The 20,802-nt window shown below is 53.2% G+C and overlaps 2 protein-coding genes across 5 annotated transcripts in view; both read left to right on the forward strand.

Annotated features, from left to right (window-relative positions):
* On the forward strand, positions 1-6,478 carry SESN2 (sestrin 2). 2 transcript variants are annotated; one of them, XM_088178487.1, is made up of 10 exons: positions 1-148; positions 950-1,015; positions 1,768-1,962; positions 2,316-2,498; positions 2,760-2,969; positions 3,502-3,652; positions 3,810-3,925; positions 4,658-4,848; positions 5,263-5,407; positions 5,484-6,478. In XM_088178487.1, exons 1-10 carry the CDS (start codon positions 71-73, stop codon positions 5,568-5,570), a joined length of 1,422 nt encoding a protein of 473 aa, XP_088034613.1. In that variant the 5' UTR covers positions 1-70; the 3' UTR covers positions 5,571-6,478. The 2 variants fall into 2 exon arrangements, with proteins under 2 accessions (XP_088034613.1, XP_088034614.1); XM_088178488.1 differs by lacking the exons at positions 1-148; positions 950-1,015 and adding an exon at positions 1,469-1,629.
* Positions 6,479-8,403: 1,925 nt separating this feature from the next.
* Positions 8,404-20,802, forward strand: part of PHACTR4 (phosphatase and actin regulator 4) — a 60,148-nt gene continuing 47,749 nt past the window's right edge. Inside the window, exons 1-2 of one of the 3 annotated variants that reach the window (XM_088178115.1) lie at positions 8,425-8,444; positions 13,330-13,456. The gene's annotated coding sequence lies outside the window, so the exon portion shown is untranslated. Of the gene's footprint in view, positions 8,445-13,329; positions 13,457-20,802 lie in introns of all 3 variants that reach the window. The other 2 variants (XM_088178118.1, XM_088178114.1) reach the window with 2 other exon arrangements.

A 20,802-nucleotide genomic window follows, 5' to 3' on the forward strand; every position in this document is an offset into this window, starting at 1 on the left:
CGGGGTCGCTGCGGAGCGCGGGGGCGAGCGGGGGCGAGCGGGGCTGGCCCCACCGCCCATCCCCACCGTGATGCTGCTCGCCAGCTCGCCGTGCAGCCCCGCGGGGCTGGAGGAGCACCGGGGCTGCGGGGCCCGGCGGGGCGGCCAGGTAAGGGCTCCCGGGCTGTATCGCCCCATCCCCGGGCGCACACGGGGCGTTGGGGGTGTGCCCCGAGCCGCGGCCGCTGCCCGGGGTCACCTGCCCCGCCCAGCTGCACTGACACTCCGTGCCATCCCACACCCGTTTGCTGCTCAGGAGCGGGGGCCAGGCTGCACCTTCCGCCTCCAGAGGGGTTTGAATTATGCCATCATGTGCCCCTCTATGGGTCTGTGGGTGCTGTGGGAGCGCAGCTGCCCCCCTCCGGCTCTGAGGAGTGTGGGGCAGAAAGGACCTGAAGCCCGTGCTTGGAGCAGGGGGAGCCCCTGTGAGCAAGGGCTAATTTCTGGATTAACTGTGTTAATGAATTTGGAGGAGGGTGGGGGAAATGGTGATATTTAGTGGCGTTTTGTGCCCAGGGAGGGGTTAGTGGCCCCCCCGAGGCCGTGTTTTGCTGGTGATTGTAACCACAGTGCCGCGGCTGTGCTGCTCCTGACCCCGCTGCCGTCCCGCGGGACCCCCGCACCCCGTTTCTCCCTGTTTTCCCATGGAGGGGGTAAATCCCGGCTCGAGAGTGGTGTCACCACTCCGGGCCCGTGGGGCCACAGCTCCGGTGTCCCGGTGTGTCACGCGCGTCCGGGAGCGGAGCAACATCGCAGCCCGGTTTCATCAGGCACTTCCAGCCTGACGCAAAGGGTGTGGGGGTGATGGCCCCGTGGGCCGTGCCGGTGTCCGCCTGAGTCACCCCTTCCGGTGACGCTGACGGGGATATTCCATGGCTCCGGTGACTCCCGGCTGTGCCTTCCTTCCTAGGAAAGAGGAATCCAGGCTCCCCGGGAGCTGGCGAGGGGCCCCAGCACCTTCATTCCCCTGGGAGAGGTAAAGTGATGGGGATTGACTTGGGTGGGGGTCTCCTTCACCCTTCCCTGCTGCGGGTGCGGGGACAGGAAGGATTCCCAGCCCCCCAATTCCCAGTGCCTGGTGGGGGTGGGATGCTGAGGAAGGAGGAAGGGGTGGAGAGGGGTCACTCACCGCAGGTGGATCCTTGTGTCATTGTGGGGGAGTCATTCTGGAGATTGGGAGAACAGCTGTATTTCACCCTGCTGTTTGCCTGTGCCTCAGTTTCCCCACTCATCCAGACACATCTGTGTTTTCCCTGCCATGCAAAGACTCACACCCTTGCCCTGTCGGCCCCCTAACATTCTGCCCTGAAATCCCCAGGGCACCTGGGCCCTATCTCAGCACCCAGACTCACTCTTCCAGATGTTCCTTCTCAGGCAGAGATAGCGCCGTGGTTTCGTCACTGCGCTGGGGGGCTGACCCCGTCTCCTCCCCTGCGCTCCAGAGCCCAAACAAACAATCCAGCCCACAGGCTGAGCCGGGCGGGCTGTGTGGGATCTGTCATGGAGACCCCCAAAGAGGCTCTGCCCGCCGGGACGGGCAGCGGGGGCCCCCGGCGGTGCCCGTTCCGGAGGCGGGGCACTTCCAGTGGGGTGAGGATCCGATCTCGGTGCTCTTGGGTGCCTGGGTCCTGCTTGCTGAGGGGGCTCCACTGAGCTTAGAGGGATGTTGGGAAGAGCGGGGGCCTACAGCTCACAGCCCTTGAGTTCCCTGCTCTCCTCATTCTGCAGATCCCGCAGGAAGGTGGGGACAGCAGCCTGCACCAGCTCCTCAAGGCCTTCGTCTCGGCAGGCAGGGTGGACCACGTCGCCATGGTCATGGGGCTGCACCCCCAGTACCTGAGCAGCTTCTGGAAGACCCAGTACCTCCTGCTGCGCATGGACGGGCCCCTGCCCTACCACAAGCGCCACTACATCGCCATCATGGTGAGCAGTGGGGCCCTGGGCGTGTGGGGACACAGGGTGCTCTGTGGGTCCCAGCACTGCTGCTCGGGGTGCATCCGGGACCCCACAGAGAGGTCCCTCTCTGGTATGACATCCCAAAAGCGTAGAAGCCCCTTTGGGGTTGGTGCCCGCGCAGGGTACCCCAAAACCTTCCCTCCAGGACCCCTGGGGACTGGCCCTGATAGTGAGAGGGGAAATCCCCCTGTCTAGAGCTCGTATCCCAGGGAAAATCCTCCAGGAGCAATGTGGGACGAGTGGGCTCCCTGCCTTGGCTTCTTGAAGGGCTTGTAGCGGGGTGGGGGTCCCTGGGGGCTGACTGCTGGCTCTCCCTGCAGGCAGCAGCCCGGCACCGCTGCTCCTACCTGGTGGGGTTGCACATGGGGGAGTTCCTGCAGGTGGGGGGCAACCCTGCGTGGCTGCGGGGGCTGCACTGTGCCCCCCAAAAACTCCGGAACCTCAACGAGATCAACAAGCTGCTGGCACACCGGCCCTGGCTCGTCACCAAGGAGCACATCGAGGTGAGAACTGATGCTGCCAGCACACATCCTCCCCCAGAACCCCAGGGGCCACGTTCCTGCTTGCACAGTCCCCAAGCTTTAACCCTTTGGGGGGCTGAGGGAGTCAGTGGGATGGGAAGGGGTGACTTGCCCTGGACTGTGGGTGAAGCACTTCCCAAACATGCTCCTGTATCCCTGCCACTGGCTTGCCCCAGCACTGGGCTGTGGTGGGTGTGCAGCTGAGGGCTGGGGGGTCTCTCCAACCCCTGCTGTGTGTCACAGGCTCTGCTGAAGCCAGGGGAGGACAGCTGGTCGCTGGCAGAGCTGGTGCAGGCACTGGTGCTCCTCACCCACTACCACTCGCTCGCCTCCTTTGTCTTCGGCTGCGGCATCAAACCCGAGGAGGAGCAGGATGTGGGGAACAGCTGCTGGACCCCCTCACCCCACGGTGACAGCAGCCCTGCCTCTGATGACAGCATGGGGGGCTCTGGGGTAAGAGGGGCTTTGCCTTGCAGGGCTGTGAGTGTATCCTGGGGTGGTGGATACTTTATGGGGAATCACAGATCAGCTTGGGTTATTCTGGCAATGGGAAGCCATTCCCCCTTGTCCCGTCCCTCCAGGCTCTTGTTCCAAGTCCCTCTCCAGCTCTCCTGGAGCTCCTTTAGGCACAGGAAGGGTCTCTAAGGTCTCCCTGAAGCCTTCTCTTCTCCAGGCTGAACACCCCCATCTCTCGCAGTCTTGTTTCCAGAGTAGAGGGGCCCAGCTCTCAGAGAATCTCTGTGGCCTTTACTGGGAACAGCTGATGTTTTAGAGCCATGCAGTACCTTCCACATCCTCCACAGGACTTCCCCCTCCTTGCAGACCTGGGGATGGGTCATGGGAGCTGCTGGAATCTGGGCAGGAAAAGCCCAGAGGGAGACGCTCATTTGAGCAGCCCAGGGACTTCCCCCAAGTGCCAGATCTGGGCTTGGGGGCCCCTCTGGTCAGCCAGGGGCAGAGTTGACCCTGCCCTGTGCTTCCCCAGGGCACAGATGCCATGCAGGAGGTGGAGATGCTGATGGAGAGGATGAAGCTGCTGCAGGAAAACCAGCTGGAGGAGGAAGGGGTCACACAGGAGGAGATGGCAACGCGCTTCGAGCTGGAGAAGACAGAGAGTTTGCTGGTCCCTTCCTCAGGTGAGGGGGCAACTGTCTGGGAGCTTTGTCCCCATGGGCCAGGGGAGCCTGAGGAGGGGGAAAGGAGCCAGAATCTGCCTGAGGGAGAGCAGGATCAGGTCCTCAGTGCAGCGCTGACTCCATCTGGGCTCATGGCCACTGCGTTGGTGCCTTGTAGATATTTTGGATCCCTCCCTGCAGTCCAACATCCGCTGCTTCCTGGACGACCCTGAATTCGGATACAAGGACTTCACACGGAGAGGGGAGCAGGCCCCCCCCACCTTCCGTGCACAGGTGGGTGCTCAGCAGGGCTCAGGTCTGGGGGTAGCTCCTACTTGTGTTGGGGTTGTTCCCAGGACTGGGGACAGTGGGTGAAGGGCTGGAGCTGAGCAACCAGGTGCTGAGAACTGGGAGAAGGTGTCAACTTAGGGGGAGACCCCACCCCCTGGTTTTGGGGGTTGTTGTGGTTTAATGCCAGTTGGAGATGAAACATAACACAGGTGCTCACTTAGCCCTCACTTTCTTCCCTCCAGCCCAGGGAGGAAAATCAAAATAAAACTTATATGTTGAGAACAATTGAAAAATAATTGAAAAGAAAGTAAAATAAAATTATAATGATAAATAATGATAATAATGACAATGAAAAGGGAAAAAACAAGTGATGCACAATGCAATTGCTCAGCACCTGCTGACTGATGCCAGACCCCCCTTTCAGGTAATTCCCCCAGTTTATATACTGGGCATGGTGTTCTCTGGTGTGACATTCTCCCTGTGGTCAGTTTTGGGTGACCTGTCCTGGCTATGCTCCCTCCCATTGGCAGAGCCTGAAACAAGAGGAATAAAATCCTTGACTCAGGATAAAACCCAGACCATTGGTTTGTTACCAACACCCTTCTCATTCCAAGTCCAAAACACAGCACTGGAACAGCTACTGAGAAGAAATTAATTCTATCCTGCCTGAAACCGGGACAGAGGGACCCCAGTTTTCCCCACCAAACCCCTACCCTGGCATCCTTTCTCCACCAGGATTACACCTGGGAGGACCACGGCTACTCGCTGATGAACCGCCTGTACCCCGACGTGGGGCAGCTCCTGGATGAGAAGTTCCAGGTGGTTTACAACCTCACCTACAACACCATCGCCATGCACTGTGGCGTGGACACCTCGGTGCTGCGCCGGGCCATCTGGAACTACGTCCACTGCGTCTTCGGCATCCGGTACCTCCCCAAAACGTGGCTGCACTTCCTTCTCTGCCTTGGGAAGGGCCCACAGCAGGTCCTGTGCCTTGGTCTTGGTTAGAGCGTTGCTGCTGCTTCCCTAAGGCAAAGTGATGCTGTTGGCACGCTTGGCTGAGGCTCAGAACAACCCCGGGAAAGGAGAATGTAGTAAAAAATCACAATATGGGTGGTGAGGCTCTGGCAGAGTTTGCCCAAAGAGGTGATGGAATTTTCATCCTTGGAAGTGCCCAAGGCTAGGTTGGATGGGGCTTGGAGCAACCTGGGATAGGGGAAGGTGTCTCTGCCCTTGGCAGGCAGTGGGACTGGATGGGCTTTGAGGTCCCTTCCAACACAAACCATTCCATGATTGTGGGAATGCACAAGGCTTGGAATAACACATCCTCCTCTCCCCAGCTATGATGACTACGACTATGGGGAGGTGAACCAGCTCCTGGAGCGCAACTTAAAGATCTACATCAAGACAGTGGCTTGCTACCCGGAGAAGACAACCAAGCAGATCTACACGCAGTTCTGGAGGCACTTCAAACACTCAGAGAAGGTGCTGCCCCGTCCCTCCCCCTCCTGGCGGGCGTTTGGGGGTGCTGGCCCTGGCCCTGACTCTGCTCTCGCCATAGGTGCACGTCAACCTGCTCCTGCTGGAGGCCCGCATGCAGGCGGCTCTGCTCTACGCCCTCAGGGCTGTCACTCGCTACATGACCTGAGCTGCCGCTGCTCCCTCCTCCTGCCCTGGCTGTGCAGACAGGCCAGGGGGCAGCTGGAACCCTGAAAATCCATCGGGAGTCTTGTCTCCCTGCTTAATGAGCTGTGGAAGTAAAGTGGGAGCTTCCCTGAGCTTTCTCCCAGACAAGGGGAGCCCCAAGAAGCTCTCGGTGCTGGGGAGACCCCAAAGTGCTGCCTGGGCTTGGTGAGTGCTCTACTGCTCCATCCTTTTTGGGGTTAGCCCCAGTGAAGCTAAACTGGGATGTCTGTGGGGGCAGTGCTGGTGTCACACCCCTGTGACATGTCCTGGTACCAGGGCTGCCACCAAAGAGCACTGTCCCCCTGCCCGAGATGGCCAGAGGATCTCTTGGGCTTCACCCCTGCTTTTTGGGTCCTGCTGGGCTGGGAGACACAGTTGCTGGTGGGGGTGCTGCCCAGGCACCCCCCTCACCTTTCTGCCTCATTCCCTGCAGTTTGGGATGTGAAGTGCCTTTAACCTAAGTGCCAGGGCAGGAGCAGGGAAAGGGTAGGAATACCCGAGTGTGTTTTACACCTTTTTGCATTGTTTTCCAACCACTGGCACATTTCCACTGCCTCAGCTTTAGGGGCTGAGGTGGGGAGCTGTGCTGGGGCATGAGGCTCCCTCAGCCTTTGTCCTGCTGTGAGGGTGGCAGGGTGGGATGGGGTGGCCGTGGCTTTATCCAGATCTGCCAGAGCATTCCCAGCAGCACAGGTCGCCATGGAGGTGCCTGTTGGGGAGCAGGATCCAGGGCCAGCACATCACCACCCTTGGTTTGGCTGATGAATCTTAGCTCCAGTTATTTCTGTATTAACTCATGATTAGGCATGGAAATGCCTCTGTAACTTTGCTATTAATCTTGTTTGAAAAAATAAAGTAGTTCTTTTTTTATTCTTTTTCCTTTTTCACTTTTCCTTCGGTCAGCCCAGGGGCTAATCCTGTAGGCAGGTACAGAGTGCAGGGGTCTTGCTGCTCTGGGAGTGCCTGGGAGCATCCCTGACTTGTCCAAGGTGTGATGGGGGAGGTCTGAGTACTCCCCATTTGCCTCAAGGGCATGGGTTTGACTTCAGTAAACTCTCCTCGTGGTGGCTGTTTCCAGTCTTTCCTGGCTGGAACTTCTTCCAGGAAAGGCAGGATTTAGACCCGACACTCCTCCCGCTGTGGGTGTCCCGTGGGGTGCCCTGATCCACTGCTGGCATGGAGCTGAGCTGCCGTGGTGCTGTGGAGCCCAGCACTTATCAGGGTGTGGGCAGGAGCCCCTGGAAGCTGCTGATAAGATCCCTGAGGAGAGGCAGCTCTTCTTGGAAGGTGCCAGGTCCTGGCTCTGGGGCTGCTTGGGACCCTCTGGCCCCCACAGCCAGCGGGGACCTGCCCCTCTGAGCAGGCAGGGGGAGGGCAGTGGGGCTACGAGGGAGCCTTGGTGAGGGTTTGCTGGGATTTATGGGGTAGTCTCTATTTTGGGGGAAAGAGGTTTGAGGGCAGCTTTTTTTTGGGGAACTGAGGCAGGAGGACGGGGCTCCCTGGGCTTTGCTGGTTGTGCCAAAGTTCCTGGTGGACTTTTAGGGTGTCACCCTGTAGCACCAGAGAACTCCGTGTGGGGGCTTGGGGAGCTGAGCCAGCCCTTGGATCTCCATTAGCTCATAACCTGGGTCATTGCATCACTTCAATCCCCTCTGCTTTGTACAACTGGTCACAATTATAAACCAATAAATTCTTCATCTGGTGCATAACCAAAGCCTGCAATTTGTGTGTGTATATATATAATTTCGCCGCAGCTTTCACTGTTGCCTTGCAGGGCAGGTGTATTAATAATCCCCCTACCTGTAGTCGATAGTTATGATCCCAATAGGCGCTATTTTTTTTCCACTACACTTGTCCTCAATTTAAAAACACAATGTGTTAGTGGTGTTTAGCACACATTAAAGAAACAGGAAATAACAGTAGTAGTAATAATAATTAATAATCTGTGCTGAAGGAGCCCTTTGAGCCTGCTGGAGCCCAAAGTGCTTGGCAAAGTCGCCATTCCTGGGCCATTCCTGCTGGCTGTGCAGGCTTCAGGCGGGGCTGGCGAGGAGAAGTGTGTGTGGCCGGACGGACACGCGGATCCGTGCAGGGCTGGGACCGGCCCGGGGCTGGGGCTGGGGCTGGGGCTCGGCACTGGCCGCTCGCCCCCGGCCCCTCCCGGCTCTCCCGGGCCGGCAGCGCCGCTCGCTGGGAGCCGCTGGGAGCTCGGGTCGCCCGCTGGAACCAGCCCCGCTGTGAACCTTGGCAGCCCGCACTGCTTTGGGTTCGAAGGCACCTCAAAGCTCATCTCGTTCCGCCTCTGCCCTGGGCAGGGACCCCTTGCTCTGGCCTGGGCTGTGCTGTGGGGGGGGTCGTGCCAGCATCTCCCTCCGCAGCCCGGAGATTTTCAGGTGAGATTTCCCCCCGAGGTAACCCAGGGAATCACCTCAGACCTCTGCGGGCAAACTCCAAACCCAAAGCCTCCTCCCAGTACCCCATCACCCCCCATGCCAACTCTGCATGGCCTCAAATCCCCACTCCTGCACCCCACCAACCCCTGCAGCAAGCCCCCATCTCCAAACCCCGCACTCCCAGCGCTCCCCACCCCAAAGCCCAGTCGCTCCCTGGCCTCAGAGCCTCCCTCCAACCTCCCCCAGCACCCCATCATCCCCCACCCCACGTCCCCTCTTGCCCCTTGACCCCAAAGCCTCCCTCCAAACGCCCCCGACACCGAACCCCGGTTCTCCCCGTTCGGGGGGCGTGCCCCCCCCAGCCGCACTACATCTCCCGGCATGCCCCGTGCGCCACTTCCGGCGGCGCGTCCCGGTAGCGGCGGTGGCGGCGGCAGGAGCAGGTACGGGCGGGCGGGGGCCGGGAGCGCCGGTACAGCGGGGGAATCCCCGGTGCGGCGGGAGAGCCCCGGTACGGCTGGGAACCCCGGTACGGCGGGGGAATCCCCGGTACGGCTGGGAACCCCGGTACGGTGGGGGAATCCCCGGTACGGCTGGGAACCCCGGTATGGCGGGGGAAATCTGCGGTACGGCTGGGGAGCCCTGCCGGGAGAGCCTCCCCGGAGCGAGGACGGGCCCGGAGAGCCCCAGCTCTGCCGAGCCCCCTGCCCGGGGACAGCGCCTCGGGACGGGGCGGGGGGCGAGAGGCGGCGGCCGAGGGACTGCCCGGGAACCGGCCCGAACGGGGCTCTAACACGGCTGAAACACGGCCCGAACACGGCTTTGACACGGCTGAAACACGGCCCGAACACGGGCTCTGACACGGCTGAAACACGGCCCGAACACGGCTTTGACACGGCTGAAACACGGCCCGAACGGGGCTCTAACACGGCTGAAACACGGCCCGAACACGGGCTTTGACACGGCTGAAACACGGCCCGAACACGGCTCTGACACGGCTGAAACACGGCCCGAACGGGGCTCTAACACGGCTGAAACACGGCCCGAACACGGGCTTTGACACGGCTGAAACACGGCCCGAACACGGCTTTGACACGGCTGAAACACGGCCCGAACATGGGCTCTGAGCACAAGGAGCGGAGCTCTCGTCCCGGCTCGCCGCTGTCCTCCGAAGGACAATTCGGAAACCCTGAGCGGCTTGGGCTGGGACTACAACAAAACCCGAGTTCTCGTTCCTGCTGCCCTCCTGTGCCTTGCCGTGAGTGTTTCTAGCTTCTCCAAAGTTCCCTCTGAGGCAGCCCCGCTGGTATTTCTTTGTTTGATCTCTCCTGCCTTAATGTTGACTGAAATTTGAAACGTCCCCGTTCTGCTTTCTGGCTTAATTGTTCTTTCCCTCTGTTTGCACGCAGATGAATTATTTACCTCTGTGCCTTGCATTGGGTTCTGTTTGTCCAGGTGGAGGTAGGCGAGGGCTTGGTGCCCTTCTGTGGCGCTGAAACACTGTAGAAAAGGTAAATGATGTGAGAAGGTGCTCAGCTGAGGCTGAAATGAACGATAAAGTTCATTAAGCTTTAGGATGCTTAAATGCTGCTTCCACAAGCCTAGAAAGAGGAGTCAAAGAATCCCAGAGTGCCTTAGGTTGGAAGGGACCTTAAAGCTGCTCTTGTTCCACCCCTGCCATGGCAGGGACACTTCCCACTGTCCCAGGCTGCTCCCAGCCCCAATGTCCAGCCTGGCCCTGGGCACTGCCAGGGATCCAGGGGCAGCCACAGCTGCTCTGGGCACCCTGTGCCAGGGCCTCCCAGGGAAGGATTCCTTCCCAATATCCACCTAAATCTCCTCGTTGAGTTTAAAACTGCTCCACTTGTCCTATCGCTTTGTGCCTATATAAAAAGTCACTCTCCTTCTTTTTATAATCTTCCTTCAAGTATTGGAAGGCTGTAGTGAGATTTCCCAGGAGCCTTCTCTTCTCCTCATAATAAAGAAGCCTTTATTGCTTAAAGAAACCTGGAATTGTACAGGAGCGAGTGTTAAATTTTAAGTTTCGTGATGTTCCTGTTTTTCAAAAGCAAGTCCCGTGCGGAATCAGGGGAGGGGGCTGATGAAGCTTCCACAGCCCACTCTTGGTGGGTAAAGGATGCTCAGCTGACTCAGTTTGATGTGCTACAGAAGCTGCAAGGGAGATTCCTCTCCCTGCTGTGATTTCCTCAGGAATACCTGATGCTCTTCAGACAGACCTTTTAAATGAATCCAAATTGCTTTTAAGAGTAGACAACACCTAAAATTGTGAGCTTACGTGGTTTAAATTCCTTTTTGTGAAGACTACAAAAAAGGGGCAAAACAGAGCCAAAATGAGGCCGGTTGTGAGGGATGGGGCTGGCACAGTTACACCAACTGAAGCTGGATATCTGCACAGCGATGGCAACAAAACCCTTTTCTAATTCAGGTTTAAACCTGTTCCTGCCAACAGTGCTGGGAATGACTGTGCTGTTCTGTCCCAAGTCAGGGGGGTTTCAAATGTGTCAGTGTGTCCTTTCACAGGTGATATCTGTTATCTGATAATGTATCAGAGTATTTTTGCAAGGAACGTTTTCTTTCTGGATTACGGAGAAATGAGCTGTGTCTGAGGGACGGAGCACACTCGGCTCCTGGGAGATGGAGTGGGAATCCTGTTGGGAGCACGGGGCAGTGCCACAAGCAAGGGGAAGGGGATTGCATCCTTGTTTTCACTCTGCTGGATCAGTGATCTGTGATTTTACAGCCTTCTACTTCATTCAGGACTGGTTAATTTGATTTCCAGTTTAATTTGATGACAGTTTTGAGAGCCAAATCACTTGTATTTAAACAAATGGCTTCTATTTTGATCAAATTTCATTGTGTTTGGCATGTGTTGAAGCATTATACGTATTAAAAATCGCTGAGACTGCGGTTCCTGCAGGTTTATTAGCTGGTGATGAATCTTCAGTTACGAGCTGTACAAAAACTGTGTCTGGCCAGGGTGGGAGTGTGGGGGGGCTTAGAACAGAACTGGGTTTTTCTGGCTGGTCTCAGTGATACCGTGAATGAAGAAAGCCTCAAATATCCTTGGGACCATTTGGGTTACCTCAAAACCTGTCATTTTTCAGGCAAAACTGGAACTTTGGGCTGCAGGGAAGCTGGTAGGGCTGTTGGGGGCAAAGGCATCATCTTGCTCCTGCATCCATTAAAGTGGGAGTGGAGATGCTCCAGGTCATTCATAATGAGTTCCCTAATTCTCTTTAGCAGCGATTTTCTACATACAAGTGCCATGTGGGTTTATTTTTCTGAGTGTGAGAAGGCCTTTATTTTTTGCTGGCAAGTTTGGAGCCTGTGGAAAACTAATGGATGTGCAACTGTGGCAGCGTTGGGCCTTGGCTTTGTATGGAGGGGAGAAAAACCCTTTCAGAGATCTATTTTTATCAGTTAATTAGTCGCTCTTGCTGACGTGTCAGTGCTTGGTGATAACTATTCCCAGCTCTTCCCTGCGAAGTGGGGTCACGCTTAGGCAAGGAATGCAGCACCAGCCTGGCTGCTCATCCCCATGGCTGGAGGTTTAACTCCTTCCAAACTGTGTCCCCGAATCCACGGGCAGATTCCACGGGAGGAGCTGGCATATAGATACACAGAATTCTGTCAATCTTCAGCAGAGCTGCTTTCCCACTGGTGACTGCCCTTAATTTTTCTTGCTCTTATCTGCTGATTTTGAATGACTCAGGACGATCTGTCAGGGTTGGAAGGTGACCAGGCAGAACATCTAGCAATTACATGTTGGTATTTTCCTTCTTGAAGACGAGGAATTGCTGTTTTCCTGATTTCAAAATGACGAAGCCCTTATTCTGGAAATTCCTGTGTTGTGCATTCTGTTGCTTGTGGCGTCAATTGTTGTTGATTCTCAGCTGCGATGAGACAGGGAGGTGAGAGGCAGCTTTGGTCTCAGCTGTACCCTGGTTGTCACTGCCTGAATTTCTTTGTTTATTGGTGACTCTCTGCTGAGGACGGGAAGGGGGAGGGAGGACTAATTATCTCCAGAGAGAGGCTTTCAATGCTATTAGCTAAAAGAAAGGCTTCATCTCCTAACTTGAATGACTTGAGAGAAATAACACGAAGCGCTGGTGGCAAAGATATGAAAATTGAGAGCAGTCCAAATGGTTTCTCTCTGCTGAGCCCTGGAAATAGATTTATTATTTCTTTTCCCCGAGCCTGTGGCTGGTAGGAGCTTTGGAGGAGTGAGGGAAGGGGTAAACAGATTGTTAACTTTATTCTTTTGTGTTTGTGCTTTTGATTTTGATGATTCCGGAGCACAGTTAGGGATCGCTCACCTACCAGCTGCGTGCAGTCGTGATGGGCAATTCATTATCAAGGACTAATTAACCACAGCTGCTGAGTGTCATGGGGCAAAACAAGGTGCATACTGATTTGTGCAAGCCTGGCACTTCCCTGCACTCGGTGCCTTTTGAAACGCTTTTGGGAAAGATCATTGGACTTTGGTAAAATTAGTGCTCTTGGACCTGAGGGTTTGAACCTTTTCACTGCCAGCTCCAGAAAGCTGCTGCTAAAAGCAGGAATCTCTTGGCTGCCAGAACCTAAATGTTTTCCTTTAGTTAACCAAGCCCCAAAAGTTAACCCCTTAATTAGAGCTGTGTTGCCACAGACTTAGTTCTATAAAATCCATCAAGATTAATCCCCACCATTGATTTAAACCGCAGGCTGCCCCATATGGGCTTCCTTCGTCACCTCACACTTGTCTGTGGGATGTGCTTTTCTCTCCCTTAGCTTTTAAGGATGCAAGGAAGAAAAAAAATTTGTCCTAATCATATAGAAAAGCCTCGGTTTGTAAACTTGGATCAAAGTTTGGGAGGCACTGGCTTGTTTGGTGTCTGCACAGTGTTCAGTGGTGGGCCATGCTCAGACCTCTCACTGTGTAAACACTGTGTTGCAGAGGGTGACTTAGCAGAAAAAGAGATTATTGCTGGATGTGGCCTTGAGGTTGGGATCACAAGCTGTGTCTCAGGCTGTGCTCACGGAGGTGAAGCTTCCAGAGGTGTTTATGGATGGGGGATAAAGCCAAATGTTGTCTTCAGAGTATTTGAGCTTTGAACAAAGCACGTCACCGTGCCAGTTCTCAGGGGGCTCTAGGTGTAGTCACATGCCTTTGAAGGTTGTGTTCTCTCGTCTAATCCTTCTGTCCTACCCAAAATCAAATCAGGGATGTCTGTCAGCTGCTGAACTCGCTGCTCTGGGTCGGGGGGATCTGTTCTCACTGTGCCTTCTGGAAGGGGGCTTTGGTCAATGTTATTTCTGTCTTGGCAGGAGCTCCCCTGCAGATGCACAGAAGTGCTGCTGGTGCTGTGTTATCGATTCCTCTCCTCTCCAGAGCTGTCTAAAAGTTTCTGCTGCTTTGCTGCAGTGCCAAGATCCACAGGAAGGAGGTTTGCAGGTACAGCTAACACCAGCCTTCACATCCCAGTGAAGGGAGACTTGAGTGGGTTTGTGCAGGGATAGAAGCAAGGTCAGGAGGATTTGAGCTGGTCTTTGCTGGCTGCCTCAGGTTGTCTGGGAATGCATTTTTAAAGCTGCTCTGCTGCAATGCTGACAGTGGAAATCTGGATGGATCCACAGAATATCTGCTCTGTGTTTCTGGATGGATGACCTTGTGCTGAGGTTATCTTTATGGGTCTAAGGAGGAGGAGGATAATTACTGAAATAGTGATAAGCTGTCAAATTTGGGCTAGTAAAATTGTGCTTTTATTTTTGGCAATATTAAGTTTAGTGTCTGTTGCAAACCAGGTGTAATTTACGTCTATGTGGGAAATGGGAGAAGCAGGAAAAGAGCTGTTACAGAATCATGGAATATGCTGAGTTGGAAGGGACCCATCACGGTCATGGAATCCAACTCCTACTAGATTTGTTCCCTTGTAAAGGGTGTTTGTGTGATGCCAGAGGAGAACAAATAATCAGAAGCAAAGTCTTCTTCCCTTACAGTGTTGATTAGCAGCAGGTGAGAAGTGGCATGTTCTCTGTAGGGGCACGGAAGCTTCGTTTACCTTGTGCTGAGAGTTAAATTAGTGCTTATATCCTGCTCCTGACTTGCTCTGTATCCTGCTCCTCCTGCCTGTGGATCAGGGCCAGAGGGGAGCAAGGTCATGGAATTTTTCATCTTGTACTTTCAAATCAGTTTTTAACAGACCCACAATTACGGACAGAAGCACTGTGATTGCAGGTGTCTGTAAACGGGATTTTTCCTGACTCAACTGCACCTTCTTAGAGCAGGATCTGCCTCTGGGTGAAGTTGTCAGATGAGTGTGTCCAGTTCTCTTGGCTCATGCTGTTTTCCAGCAGTTTTGGAGTTGGGTGGCTTCAGGCCACCTGGCTTTTCTGTACCTGCTCAGATTGAGGTAAAGGCAGTTAACAGAGGGCCAGCAGTGCCAGAGCAGGAAGGGAAACTTGAGGAAAACTCTTACCTGGCACCTAACATTATAAAAATTGGATTTTTGCTGTTATTGTTCTGTTTCACTTGTCTTATAAAGACAGAGTTTTTTTCCCTGACTATGAGGATAAATAGTTTGCAGGGAAGAAGTTCCCTGGACTGTTCATGCAGGCACTGCTCAGCTGCTGACACCTGAGGTCAGGCTGAATTTGTCTGTCCCTCAGCCAGCAAGGCTGTTTGTTGGGATTGTTAAGTATCCAGTTTCTCTGGGGGTTTTGGTGGGCTTATACAAAATGCATCTGGAGGAAAAAAGGGGGGAATCTTCAGATTGAATTTATTAAGCTGGCTTGCAAGGTGTCCTGAGTGTGCTGCAGTCTGGTCACCTGCAAAAACCTCTGCGAGTGTATTAGGCTGGGGAGGTGGGATGAAGGATTGTTGTGAGGCTGCTGGATCCCCAAAATCAGTGTGACACTAGTGATTACACTAATCAGTATTATTCTACATCTACTTCCAGCCTCCTAATGAAGCCTTCAATCTGTATTTTAATGACTGTGTTCTCTCTACTTACCGACTGTGAGTCCAGGGAAAATAAGGATGCTCAGGTGGACGGGAGGTCTGATTTAGCTCCCAGCTATGTTGCTGTCGTGGTGTTTGATGTCAGGCAAGTCACTTTTTCCTTGTTTCATCCTTCTGTCTGTCCTCTCCAAAATGACCTGTGGTTAGTGAGGATGTAGTCATCCTCCTGTTTATAGCTAGAGGGACAAATTAATTCATCTCAGCCTTAAGGGCCATAATTAGCAGCCAGGTTCTACCAGTCTAGTCCCATCCTGCTCTGTGTCCTATGTGTGTAGGTGGGCCCTTCAGTAAATAGAATATGAATAACAGGAGGAAGTGTTTGAGCAGCAGGTATGTTGGGTAAGTCCAGCATCAGCTGTGTTCAAGGAATTGTTTCTTGATTTTCTGTATTTTGTGAATGCGTAATGTGAAGTTTTAACTCTGCAATTTTTTAATTTAAGTGCTTATTCACGTTTCACCCCAGGCTTTTCTGCATGTGGAGCTTGCTTTTTGTATTAAGTTCTTCTGCAAGGGAGGATTTTTTTGAGAGCTTTTTCAGTGAAATAGGAAAAAAGTTTGCCTTGATTCTGCAGTAAATCCCTGCTGCTCTTGGGAAGTGGGATTTATAAAGCTGCTGTGCTACATTTCAGCATGGAAAGGGAGGTCAGGGAGAAACTACCAGAAATCCATTTCTCCTTTAACATGGAATTGTATAGGTGATACTCTTGCATGGAGAGCAGCAGTCCTTGCATAAGCACTGGATACATTAACATTTCTAACTAGTAAATTTATGGATAATCTCTTCTTTTGGAGGATTTATTTAGATTTGAGAGCATTAGCCTCTGGGAAAATTAAACCTCTTTTAAATCCACTTTGTTCAGAGACTAGACTGAGGAACTGCTGGTAAGCTCTGCCATCTTCCTCCTGCTTTTCTGTGGGCTTGATTGGAATTGCAGTGCAGGGACACAGCTGGTCCAGAGGCATCAGGACTTTGGTTTTAGGTGCTTTATCCAGTTGTTGCAAAATGGATTTGGAGCCTGTTTGCTGTTCCTGGAAGGGGCATGTGCAGCTTTAAGCACTGTCAAAACCAAGAGAGCCCCTAAAGCAACCAGCCCCAAAGGTAAGGAAGATGAAGTGTTTGTGGGAGCTGAAATGTCTGGATAAAGCTGTTTTCCTGCATAATGCCACAGTTCTGGGGAGCTGCTGGGTGCTGCTGTGCCTGCCCAGGCGTTTCAGGTGGCTGATTCATGGCTCTGTGTATTTAATCACAGTTTCTATAGCAGTGAAATCTTTAACGAGTGGGTGGAGTTTGCTCTTAGTCCATTGCGGGTTCGGCCGATTCATTCCTGTGTTCTTGCTGAGCAGAGTCATTTCATAGGGGATAATATTGAAGGCTATTCTGTGTTTCTGGTGCATGTAATGAGTACTGAAACAGCTCTTTCATTTGAATAGTATTACTATTTTTAATACTATGTCGTGAGCATTGCTTTGTCCTGTCATGTGTGGCTGCACTGCTGAGTAAATGTAGAGTAGGATTCCTTATGCTGATGTGAATGTGTATCTTACTACCTTTTGATTATCATTTAAGATAATTGAACCTGTGATTGTAGACTTGAGTCTTCCTGTGTTCTCCACAAATGCTTCCCTCAGGGTTTGATATTATCTGCTGGCTCATAATAGAACCGTGGTTCAGTCCTGTTGTACTGAAAGCTCAAATTCTTCAATTCTTCCTTATTTCCAAGGTGACTTTGCTGCAGGAAGCAGCTTTCAGTCTTAAGGCCAGCAGCAAGGGGTTTGATTTGCATCCTCAAGATAACATGGTGGGCAGTGGTTTTGTGTGGATTTAGAGCCACATGCTGCCTTGCTCTGGTGTCCTGTAAAATATGTTGTGTTCTTGAACTTGGAGCAGAAGGCTGATCCTGGAGAAGGGCACTGGCTCTTGGGTCCCTCAGTGGGATGAGAGTCCTCTGGGATGGCTGACAGTGCTGCTGATGAGTTTGGCTTCAACAAAACCTCGTCTGAAACTCGTGTTGAGTTTACTTTTGGGGAAGTGTGACAGTTTGTTTGCCTGCCTTGATCATACCCTCTTCATCCTTGCCCTCTTTTGAACCTGAGCACTTTAAAAGCAAATAAAACTTCCTCGTGCAAAATTCTGTTTCTGACATGGCATGTCACTTGCTTGTGACGACTGTTTGAGTTGAAGCAGGAATCTGTTGGGAATGGGTTTGTATCTCCATTAAACAGGAGGGGAAGGTGTCCATTGCCAAGAGTCTGTTGGAGATGCTGGCTGAACATTGCTGTGTTGAAGTCCCTGTGCATGGGGGTCAGCAGCAGCAGCAGGCTGGCTTTTGCCCCTGGGAATCGTGTATGGGGTCACCCTGCTGTTCAAAGCACAGCACGAAAGCACTGGGGAGTGCAGTGCATGGGGAACTGGGAGCTGTGGGCTGGGGAAGCCGGCACTGCTCAGCCCCGTGGGTGCTATTCCTGCCTCCTCCTCCACAGTGAGTAGCTCCTGTTTCATTGTGGGTGTCCCTTGGAGCTGGAAATCGGAGAGGCTTTGCCTGTTAGGCAGACTGTGTGCAGGTAAAGTGGAGGTCCTGGCTTATTTGCCATTTCTGTCAGTGTTGAAGGCAGGAACACTTTGCCCCCTGCTTTTTATTGTAGCAGTTTGGAGAGCGAGATCTTCCAAGCTTCATTTTGTGAAGCTTTTCCACAAGTTGCAGGCTTGATCCTGGAATTTAGTGTCCCTACAAACTCTGTCTTCAAAAGAAATTCTTTCTTGGGAGGCTGTGTTTGTGCTGGCTGATAGGAACCTGGCTGAGCTACCTGTAATCACTGTCTGGCTTTGCAGTAGCCATTGTGGGGTGAAATGTTTGCTGCCTTTCAGCAGAGTGCTTGTCAAATAGTCTCATTCAGTGCACCCAGATTTTTTAACAGATGGGACAGATTTCTGTGAGCCTGGGCAACCATTACAATGGTTTTGCAAGGTGAGATTTCTGTTTTGATGGGCAGGAGAATTAATAACACTGTGTGATTCATGCCAGTGAGGAGTCTGGTTTTGGCTCAGATTTGGATTTTTTTTTTTTTAAGGATATTAGCATTTGTCTTCAAAGAAAGCTAAGTTGAAAGGCAGAAGATGACAGCAGCAGTTCCTGAGCTGTTCTGATAGGATGAAAGAATCTTGTGGATGGAGATCTCCATACACTTGAGGGGACTGGGAGAATTGGTCTTGGGCAAGGTGATCACTGCTCACAAACTCTTCCCCTCGTGCTTGGCGTGCCAAGAGGGAGACAGTGGCACCAGGGCAGTGCAGTGTGCACAGGGGGCTGTGCCAGCCCTTAGCTGCTGCAGGGGCACAGAGCTCTGGGAGCCCGGCTCTGCCCTGGTTCTGCAGTGATTAACCAGAGCACGAATCCGTCCTGTGCACAGCCAGTTCCTCATGGAAGCATTCTGCAGATGGCCACCCTTGCTGGGCAGCACGGGAGCCACGAGCAGGGGAGCAGGGAAGGGGATGTCAGTGTCTGGTGCTCTTGGAGCCCAGAGTGCACTGCAGGAGCAGCCTCCTGTGCTGGTTTTGGCTTGGCAAAGGCAGCAGCATCTGAGTGAGTGTTCAGAGGCTCTGGTGGCCAGGCCTCCACTTGCCTAGCCCTGTTCCTGCTGAGGATCCAAGGCTACCCTAAATGCCACCACACTTGAGGGATTACAGGGCAGGTCCAGCAGGAGTGAGCAAGGCAGAATTCAGGCTCCGTTTTAGTGTTTTATTGCCTGCTCCTGGGGCTATCACTTCCTTTGCAAAGGGCTTATTTCCTTCCTGCAGCATCGTCCTGGATGGAAGAGTAGGGTGTGCAAGAAAGTGAAAATCTCTGGTGATGACTGAGCCTTACATGTTAAATTTAATAATCTGGGGACACGTGGGGCAGGTGATGCATTAGTCACATCTCGGGATGTGATGTAGTCCCCCAAAGCCAGAGAGCGCCTGTGTGTTTTAGCAGATTGCAATTTAATTGTGCTAGGAGGGAGTCTGAGCTGTGTTTGTGGCTGGAGGATTGCTGGTTTGTGTCGTGATCCCTTAACAAAACAGCCCTGGTGGAGGCAGCCTCTGCCATGGGCTTTGTGTCTCGGCAGCACAAAGGCTGTGCTGGCAGCAAAGCCGGGTCTGTGTGCCTGGTGTGTCCATCTGTGCTGGCTGAGCGAGAGCTGGAATTTGGAAATGCTTTTAACTGTGTGGGGGGAGCAGGTGGCTTTTCATCACAGTGAATTGTTTATTCCGGTACAGATTGGGGCAGGGTTGTGTTGCCGAAAGTGGGAGGAATGAGGGGTAGAAAACATGGAACTGGTTAAACTGGAATTCCTGGGTCGTTCCTGCCCTTGAGTTACGATCAGCGAGGTCTCGCTAATTTCAAAACCTAGGGCTGACAAATCCTGGTGCTTCGGGATCACTCCGTGCTCTGGGTTTTCGCTGGTAGGTGTACTGGAGGAGCTTAGGAATGGTTCTGTAGCTGGGAACTCAAATCCTGTAAACGAACAGTCCTGGCTGGTCCCGGATGGCCCGGGATTGTGCGGGGTAGGAGCCCGTGGGCTGGTGATGAGCCTGGCTCGGGCAGCATGGGGACACGAGGGTGGCACCTTCCTTCCCGCGGGGTTGGCAGTGGCAGCAGGGATGGAGCTGTGATCCATGGCACATCTTTCAGGCCTCTTTGGTGCTGGGGAGCCTGACTCCATGTCTCTCTAGCCCTTGGCTGTGAGGGCAGACACCACAGCCCTGTAAATTAATTAATCAATCCCAAAGTGCTGGGGCTGCCCAGCAGGTCCTGTGTGTTCACTCCCTTCCCTTTTTCTCCGGCCGCTGGTTGTGGCCCATGTGACAAATTGAGGAACTGAACTGGATTCAAAGCAGCTGCTGCTGCACCAGGCTGGTTTAGGCTGGGCTCAGCTGCTCCATGAGATCTCTGGTGCCAGTGGAGAGGAGGGAAGGCAGAGCCTGTGGAGCCACAGCTTTCACTGCCTTCTGCACGGGGCTGTTTTGGGGTTCCAGTGCAGCTGCTGTGCCTGCCCTGGAATTGCTCCCTTGAGGAAATTTTCAGGTTGAGCTGTTTTGCCAGTTTAGTTAATTCCCTTTCCAGAAACCTTGTTTAGAATTTACCTGGAGTACTGCTCATGTTAGGTGGAGGGAGTGGGGCTACATTTTTAACTGTTCCTGGTTCTGGCACCTATCAAAAGGTCCTGTTTGCTGAGCAAACCAGGAGTTCCTGGCTGGTTGATAACTGTGCTGGGGAATGGGGTCACAAAACGAACCTGCTCTGATGTCCAAGGGCACAGAGCTGAATACAACAGAGAGGCTGAGTCTGGTGTACAAAAGAAGTCCCCAGAAAGAGTCAGCTTACAGTTCAAGCTGCTTATTTTTTAAGGCAGTTTTTTGTCATTGGATTTTAATTCTGTTCTGCAGCTGCTCACAGGCCCTGTCATAATGGATTCCTCTTATGTAACTTTGGGAGGTATTTGTAATTCTTGATGGCTTTTAGGTTTGATTCAAGGTGATCTGACAAACCACTCAGGTGTGCTGGTTCCTGTACAGGGAAGGGCTGGGAGCTGCTGGAGGTACCTGGAGTGCTCCTAAGGCATGTCTTGTGGAGGATTCTGTGCTTGTGAACCAGGGGCTCCTCATGCTAGGGTATGCAGAGCCAGGTCCAGCAGCCTTCCTGTTAATACAGCCCATCCCAAGGCAATTCCTCAGCTCCTGTGCCTTGAGAACGTTTGAGACATTGATGTGTTCTCTAATTTTGAAGTCCTCTCTGCTCCTT

The sequence above is a fragment of the Sturnus vulgaris genome, chromosome 24 (genome assembly GCF_052056855.1).
Source record: "Sturnus vulgaris isolate bStuVul1 chromosome 24, bStuVul1.hap1, whole genome shotgun sequence".
Lineage (NCBI taxonomy): Eukaryota > Metazoa > Chordata > Aves > Passeriformes > Sturnidae > Sturnus > Sturnus vulgaris.